At 31.5% G+C, this 8948-nt stretch overlaps 1 protein-coding gene across 1 annotated transcript in view; it reads left to right on the forward strand.

Moving 5' to 3' along the window:
* Positions 1-8417, forward strand: part of LOC136418400 (uncharacterized) — a 31343-nt gene extending 22926 nt beyond the window's left edge. Inside the window, exons 19-20 of the mRNA XM_066404451.1 lie at positions 338-545; positions 3463-8417. Coding sequence (XP_066260548.1) covers positions 338-545; positions 3463-3791 — 537 coding nt within the window. The 3' untranslated portion in view covers positions 3792-8417. The remainder of the gene's footprint in view (positions 1-337; positions 546-3462) is intronic.
* Positions 8418-8948: the final 531 nt, after the last annotated feature.

The raw sequence follows: 8948 nt of genomic DNA on the forward strand, positions 1-8948 counted from the left end.
ATTCTTCCCTTATCTGTGCTACCCACTTTTGAGAATGCGATCGCATAGGACCACTTTTTTCTAATTCTGAACGGTTCATTGTTCACTTTGGTTACTTCTTGTAGTACATGCTTGCAAAATATACCATTACGTTTACAAAAGCCATAAACTTTTTCACAAAAAAAAAGAGAGTGTTTTTAATCTAATCGCATAAAACAGCAACTCTTTCTTCACTTAATCGATTTCATAACTTTGTTGATTTCCTTTCATCTGACCGTTGAAAGAAACTCATACTGTATGTCTCAATTCTCTTATTGGAATTTAACATCTTTATAATATCATCCCTTATGTAATATAGGTTGGGATAGGCGGAGAAGCAGAGCCCATTGAAGGTAGCGACCAAAGTGACGAAGTCACCTATGTTTCGGAACAACCGGGAGAGACCGTTGCCGGACAGTTTCCCAGTCATCCAAAATCTGACGGGTCAACTGACTATAATGCAAGCAATTATAGTTTCAACTATAATTACAATGTCACACCATATCAAGGACATCCGCCACCTCAAAGTAAGTAATGGATTGTGAAACAATTGGTCTTATGTATTATTACCAAACGTTTAACGTATCAAAAATGTCATTGACATTACTTAACCTCTTAACCTCTGTAGGCCAACGTCGAAGTTGAAGTCTATAGGTGGCTAAAATGGACAAATCTATATGGAAAATTGTCAATTTCAGCCAGGCTTAGACTTTTTCTACTTTGGCCTACGGAGAATATGGGGGTAATTGTCCGATGACCGATAAATTAAGTCACGATGGTGGTATGGTATATGATGCCCTTTTTTAACGTTCGGCATGTTATTTACTTAAATTATAACCTCATGATAGACTTTGTTCAACTACGAATAGCACTATTGAGCTGGTAAATGCTGTCCACAAATTAAGTTGATCTTTTTTTCCTTGAAAATTTAATACTTTGCTTTCGGTATAATATAGAAGGGATTGTCATCCTTTTAAAGTCATATTTCAGTTTAAATTCAGTGTAGTATTCTGGTTAACATGCCCTATAACTTTTGCATTTACACTACTTCCCTAAAAGCAATAATATCTCGGGTAGATCATTATAAATAAATCTACAAAATTTGGTTTCTACTAAAGATGTAATAAGCCATGAAATTTTTAAGAAAAATACAACTACAATTCTTTTCCCATTTAAGCAATTTTGTAACTTTGATAGTTTTCGATGTTCTTTCGCTAATCACCGAAAAAACTCACCTTGTGTAAATATATAAGTAAATATTAAACAAATAAATATAATAATTTTTGTAAATGTTACGTGTAATAGGTATGTCATCATGTTCAGAATAAAAAATTGAATTTACTAAACATAAAATAAAATTTTCCGACTACGTATTAAAAACAAAAATTGATGACGGCTCAGAAATAGTAAAACTAAAAAAGTAGCAATACAATGTAAAATTATTTTCACTTTACCTCTTAAAATTAAATCGGGAAAATATACAAATGAAATTTTAAATGTTCGGTTTTTCTCAAATAATTTCAGAAATAATTCAATTTTCTTAACTCTTAAATTTCACAACCTGATGTTCTATTTTTCATTAAAGTATACCTTCTAATTTGTTAATTTTTGCCTTTCTTATGGTTCACAAGATTTTTATATTGCACTTCTATTTAAGACATGATGTATTTTGATTTTTTCTACTTTATACATATACAGGGTTCACCATTACTCCGGCCTTGGTTTCTGGTGTCTTTGTATAAATATCAATATAAAATGTTTAGTACAGTACTCATTTATATTGGAAAGCTGCATGATTTAATAATATTTTTGTTTATACAGGGTGATCCGTTTTCGCCGGGTAGCATAAAGTTATACTTTTTTAAATAGCAACCCATAATTTTTTTACGCCATTTGATGGAGCCTAAATTTATAAGAAAAATACATTAAACATTTTTTAAATTGGTTGCGTCGTTGCCATATTAGAGCAATTTCTTTAAAAATGCAGCATCAGAAAAAAATGATCACAAAACTGGTGTTTTTTGAAATTTGTTTTTGTAATGATATTGCAATTTGATTGAAATTTTGTAAATATCTCCATAACTGTAAATGTTAGATGAAAAGATGTTATTGCAAATTAATAGAGAATTAAAAACTACATTAGAAGGACTTGAAAAAAATCATGGGTACTATTTGGAAAAAATGAGTTTCAGCAATTTGTAAAATTTGCAAATTAGCGCTCTTATACAAAAAAAGTATGGTGCATTAAAAAAATATTTTAAAGTTTTTAAGTACCTCTGACTTTCATTTACTACTTTTCAAAAATAAACTTCAAAATTTCAAAAAACATCAGTTTTGTGATCATTTTTTTTTTGATACTGCATTTTTAAAGAAATTGCTCTAATATGGCAACGCCGCAACTAATTTAAAAAAATGTTTAATGTATTTTTCTTCTAAATTCAGGCTTCATCAAATGGCGTAAAAAAATTATGGGTTGCTATTTAAAAAAGTATAACTTTATGCTGCCCAGCGAAAATGGAACACCCTGTATAAACAAAAATATTATTAAATCATGCAGCTTTCCAATATAAATGAGTACTGTACTAAACATTTTATATTGATATTTATACAAAAACACCAGGAACCAAGGCCGGAGTAATGGCGAACCCTGTATATTATATTATTCATGGAATTGGATTTCAAAAGTTCATAACTGTCACTCAATAATAACCAAAAGTAAAAGTCAGTGACGGAGATGTTAAGGCGTTAAATTTTGAGTCTCAGACAAATGTATTGAGCTATTTAAAATTTTCCTCTGTTCTCTTCTTAAATCCAATGGTTAAGCTGATTTAACTTTAATGTCTGGTGTTTAACTATGTGTAATCCGTAGAATAGCTTTTCTAGTACACTCTGTATATTAATCTACTGATAAAGACTCTGTCTCCTTCGAAATCTAATGTGGCATTTCCTTCTTGTAAATGAGGGAGGAAAATGCAATTTTCTATTTAAGAATCGTTATTAGCATAATAAGGGCCTTTCTCTCCCTTGATTAAATACGGAGGACGTTAGTATTCAAGGGAATAAAAGGCACTTTCCTCCGGAGATATGCACCTAATTTTCTCTATGTTCAATGTCCTGTTTTATACAAAAAGAAGCATGAGTTGCCTGAACAAATGGGACGCAACCAATAACATCAAAATCCCACTAGAGTAAAAGTATTAATAATATCCTCCCTTCTTGTGCAAATAACTATAGTGTTAGGGTTAGATAAAATATTTTTGCTCCCCGTGGTCTTTTTCCCTCAAATAACTGAGGAAAGTCCTGTTTTTCATTAAGGCCATAGAAAAAATAAATTATTGTCTCACTTCTTCATCTATGAGCGTCTCCCGATTAATTATATTTGGAGATCCTGAATATTATTTACATATTTTTTGATCTACAACTCTCAATATTATTGTTTTTCAGGCTACACATACCCTCCTCAACAAGCACCATCGTATGACAGTTATAGCGGATATACCCCCCAACAACCACCTTATAATTACGGATTTCAAGGTTATCCTCCGCAGCAGCCACATTATGCATCTCATCCGCCCCAACCAGGATATGACTATAATAATCCTCCCCCGGTATATCCAAATTACCCTTATCCAACTCATTCACAACAATACGCTCCTCCACCTCAAGGAATGTACCCCCCTCCCACGGCAGGCGTCCAACCTGCTGGTTACACTGAGTATTCCCAATATCCCGGCCCATCTCAACCAACTTCCAACTACTACCAAAATAATTAATGCATCGGAAGTTTTTGTCTGATTTTCGATTTATGGAATAATGTTATTATTGTCGTCTAGTGACATTTATATTCCTTGTGATATAGATCGTTTGGTAGTATAATCTAAAAGTTTTAGCTTAATGTTTTCACGAATTCTAGAAAACGAAGCATTTCGGTGAAGATTTTTCAATCTTCAATAATCTGATTAATAAATGTTCCGTGTAAATTCTTGTTGTCTACAAGAGTTTTGTTGCACGTCCCCAGATTTTCTTTCTGTTAAGCATACATTTTTATTTAAAAAATTGCAGTGCCCCTGTAGCTATTATGGTTTTATACAAATTGGGAAATGGAAAATTAATTTTTCTACTCATGTACAAGAAAACGTACTTTCCCGCACGCAAAACTAGGTTTGAAGTTTACATTTTTCAGCAATAGAGCGAAAGAGTATATTCTGTGTTAAAAGAGGAAAGCTTTCTTGCCGCTTGAACATAAGAATTGCAGCTTGAGCCGCGGTCGAAAGAGGCAAGAGTTCTCTTGACTGGAAATATAGGTAATATACTTTTTCGACGATTGACCATTCCATACTACTAAGTCAAATTTAAAAAAAAAATTGTATCATTTTTATTTTATTAAGGACATCAACAGAATATTATTATTGGTTTAAATGGTAATTTGATTGTTATTGTGAACAATGTAACTTATTGTACAATTTTGATTAATGATTGATTCAATCTTGCTACTTGTTACGGTTGCAGATGTAGTTGTAGATAGCAATCTCTGTTGTATTTTCCGCGCGTTGGGGGACCTGATTTTTCGAGACATTTCTGTTTTGTCGTGTATGGATTCTTCTATGTAGCCTTCCGCTGTTGTGTTGGGTTGCCACAAGAGCGTCCTAGTCCTTTCAAAGTGGTGATATTCGTTTCAAAATCTCCTAGTAAAGAGGTTAATGACAGGCAACTGCATATTTAGTCACATTTGACAAATTGGAAAAATCTTATTATTTATCTTGATATGTTTCCAAAAGTATTCAATCCAACCACTTGATTTCCACGTGTCCAAGTAGTCTTAAAAAAATCATCTTGTTCATTTTAACAAACACAGATTAATATATTTATGGTAGAATGAAGCATGATTGAGATTTTCCTCTCCACTATTTCGAACCATAATTGTACGTTTGGTATTGGTATTTTCATCATTATTTTCCATGTTGACGACGAGTTTCGGAGACACTCAATATTAGAAAAACCTTAAAACAATTAAAATAACCTTTTCTAAATATATAAAATAAGGTACCTGCGCAAGTTTCCAATAACATTTCATCTTTGTGCAAACAACTAAACAGAGTGCTTAAAATTTCAACATTAAAAAAAACTGCACTAATTTCACAGTCAGTACTCCTACGTGTGATACCTTGTCCGAACCGCAACGATTTTGCTTTTTTATGTGCTATTCATTTCCCTTATGTATACATTTTCTCGAAATCGAATATGCAGGGTGTTCAATTTTATTTTGGCCCACTTTCAGCTTTACCGATAAAGAAGAAAAAAATCTTTAATTAGAAAAGTGGCTAATTTCATCTCTATTATCTTTTGAAGCTGTTCAAAATAAATAAACTCACATCGAAATCTGACTAAACGTCAGCAGCCTAGTTTTTTTATAGAACATCTTGTATATTGTTCACTAGTATAAAAGTTTTCTTTTGTTTTAATAAATATACCTATGGTTTATTTATATTTGTTTCGACTATTTTAAAGTACTGATTTCCAAAATTTAGAAATGCAAGCTTGAAAAGAATAGGTTTGATTAATTTATATAAATACTTTATATCGATCTCGTCACTTGGACCATTTTTGCCTAAGAATAAAAGCAATAAATTGCTGTACAGTGACAAAATAGCAAAAACGCTCGCTAACTTTTTGATCCAAAAAGTGGGAGTTCCAAAAGCTGTCTTTTCGGACTGCCATTTTCAAACACACATAACAAAAATCACTCATCTTTTAGCTATAAAGGTGGATGTGTGGTTTCATTGATGTAAGCCGTAAGATGTAACGTTTAAGACTCAACAAATCCACAGAAAGTTAATGTAAGACGTGACATTTTAGAATTCTGTCATTTATATAATATTATATATAGGATCTTAAAGATACGGCTTACATTAAAGAAATTATAAATCCAGCGCAATAGCTTTTGAAGAGGAAGGTTTGAACACTTAATTAGTTTTGATAAACAAAACAAGTTTGAAACTATTAGTTGTATATACTTTACGCTTTTGCTGTCAAACTAAAAAAAAATGAAAGTTTAATAATTCAATAATTACATCTCTGCATAATAGTCCCATAAAGGGGCACAATACATAGGCTAGGTAAAGGGGTAGTTTCGGTTGTATTACATTAAAATAAAGAAGAACCTGAACTATAGATTTAAATGTGTAATGAGTGGGGCTGAAACTGCTCTTGCAGTGTAACCTAGCAGATCTATTTTGCTTATTTAAAATATAACGAAATGTTTTAATTAACGCTAAGGTCACTAAAATTATAATAGAATGTAAAATCTAAATCTCTCTAAACTGGACATCTTAAATTGAAACTGGTAAGACTACATCTTCTTTCGAAATTTATCATTTATTTCTTAATTTTCCTATTGCCATAATTTTACTAGATACATTTATATCTTCATAATCATTTCGTTCTTCAGATACTCGATTTATTTTCGATAGCTGCACATGTTCATTGTAGATCAAAATTGAATCGAAATGATTGTTAGGTGAGGAAGTAACACCCACTAACGCAGAATTAATATTGCGTGGTATCAAAGCTTAAAGAAAAGAATTTTTTGTGATTCAATGAATATATTTTAAATAAACAATTTTGCCAGTACTTCTCGGTCTCCAATCGTTTAAAGATACCGTGCGTTTGTGATTAAAAGGCCGATGTTGCACATTATGTTTTTACAACATGTTTCAATATTATAACAGATAAGTCTCGTAATCCATCCTGACTTACTGCCAAATGCTGCATATAAAGCCTAATTCTCTAAAAAATTGTTAATCTTTCTATCTTTTAGAGATATACATATAAATGCGTGGAGGTACATTTCCTGTGGCACTAATGGCTTATAGGTAATCATTTCTCTCTCAGCCGAAGTTATAAAGCTAATTTGCCTTTTTCCTTTCGGAGCTACAGCCCTTGGTGATTTTAGGACTATGTTCTTTTGTCGGTTTCATCTAAGTTGAAAATTCGACCAGGGGTAAATTGATATTTCTCCAAAACACTCTTATAGTTATAAAATAATTCTTTCACTTCGCCTTTACTAAAACCCAGCTCTGTGGCCAAACTTGGGCTTTCTGACTTGTTTAATTATCAGTCAGAACCCTCTTTCTTCGAGTTCCATCTTTCAGGATAATTGCAATATGACAGCATTTTTGCATAAGACATAATAGAACGTTGATTTGGTCGTATGTCAAATCGTAATTCATGTTTGAATATTGTTTAATATACTGAACTAGCATATTTTAGTACGACCACGCAAACCTTTACCTTGAAACATATTTACCTAGAAGAAATATCAATAAAAATAATATTGAGAATAAATTATGCCACATTTTGCATAAATGTGCATAACAAGGTATCAATTAAAATTGGAATTTGTACATACATCTTTCTTTTAAATTACTACCACATACATGATAATCATAACGCTGCAGATATTTTTCGGCTGTCGTAGCTCTCACATTTCTTTTTCCACTGCTAGATTTAAAAGATACTATTATCGATTATGTTTAATGAATGTGAAGTATGTTTTTTCACCGTTTTTCCAAACCCGTTGAACAATTGGTTAATAATGATGCATATAATATGGCTCTCCATTTAGATAGTAAGCTAATCGGCCAAAATGTGATTATCATCACCATTATTGTATTGTGGAAATGGAAATGAATGTGAAATGAAACGTTATCCTTGATGTGATGATTTAAAACGCACTGTCTATTTGTATTTAGGATTTAATTTATACTTAATTTAGATAAATGTGTTGTAATTTTATAAAATTTAGTTAAATCTAGTAGTGGAAAATAGTAAATTATTCACCACTGTTGTAAGGTACATCATTATGATTCGACCGTCAAGTTTAAATCTAAGACGTGGGAATCACAAGTAGGTATCACTTTCCGAATTTGTAGGAAAATATTTAACTAAAAGGTATTCTCTAGCTCGATGAATTTTTGTTAATAGTTTACTAAAATGTCTCCTGCAAATTTACTTAAATTCTAGGATGGCCTGTCCTTATGTAAATGAAACTGACACTCTACTTACCAAACGTTCCCGAGTTTTAATGAAAGTGGAAAGATTCGGACATGCTACTTTGAATCAAGCTTTACGAATGGATTCTTATTAGCATGTGATAATACAGAACTGATATAATAACTTCCCTAAAAAATCTGAACCTTTGTAAATATTAAAACTTGCCACGACTGTTATTACACAATGACATCTTGTACATCGCGGTAAGAAAATGACAATTCAATATGATAGTTCGTCATGCATTTTTACAGTAGACAATTACATTTCTTATCGTTAAATAAATAACTTTCAAATGTACAATGTAAGTTTCACTAAAGGCAATTAAATGTAAAACGCCGTCATAAAAACATTGTTTTTTTTTTCAGTGAAGTAGTTCCTCCTCTCTTTACATTGCCTTAATATGAAAAATACTAGTAGTATAGAATGCATATTATACATCTCATAAATGGGCAAAGTTTTTAAACTTCTGAAATATCTAAAAAAAATTTTAAATCAACAATTATTTTGAAGTTAAATATGTATCTTTTAAACTGTTTAATATAAACAGTCTCTCAGATACGGTAATTTTACGAGGTAGTTATTATTTAAATGAAACGGAATATTAACTAAAAAAAAAGTGGTCGCCATGTCGGTTTCATAGATGCAGCGTATTTTTAAAAACATATATAGAGTGCCTCATTAAAATTCATGCTGATAATTATAATTAGAAGACAGAAACAAAATGGTGTTGGAAAAAATGAACTGTGCCACTGGATTTTATAGCGAAAACTCTATCAGAACGCGATTTTACTTTATCTATATGTTGTCAGATAAATGAAATGAGCAGGTGGCGAAAAGCAGACTTGTTAAAAACGTCCTATACCTGCGAAAGAAGAAAA

Source organism: Euwallacea similis, chromosome 34, assembly GCF_039881205.1.
Source record: "Euwallacea similis isolate ESF13 chromosome 34, ESF131.1, whole genome shotgun sequence".
Taxonomy (NCBI): Eukaryota; Metazoa; Arthropoda; class Insecta; order Coleoptera; family Curculionidae; genus Euwallacea; species Euwallacea similis.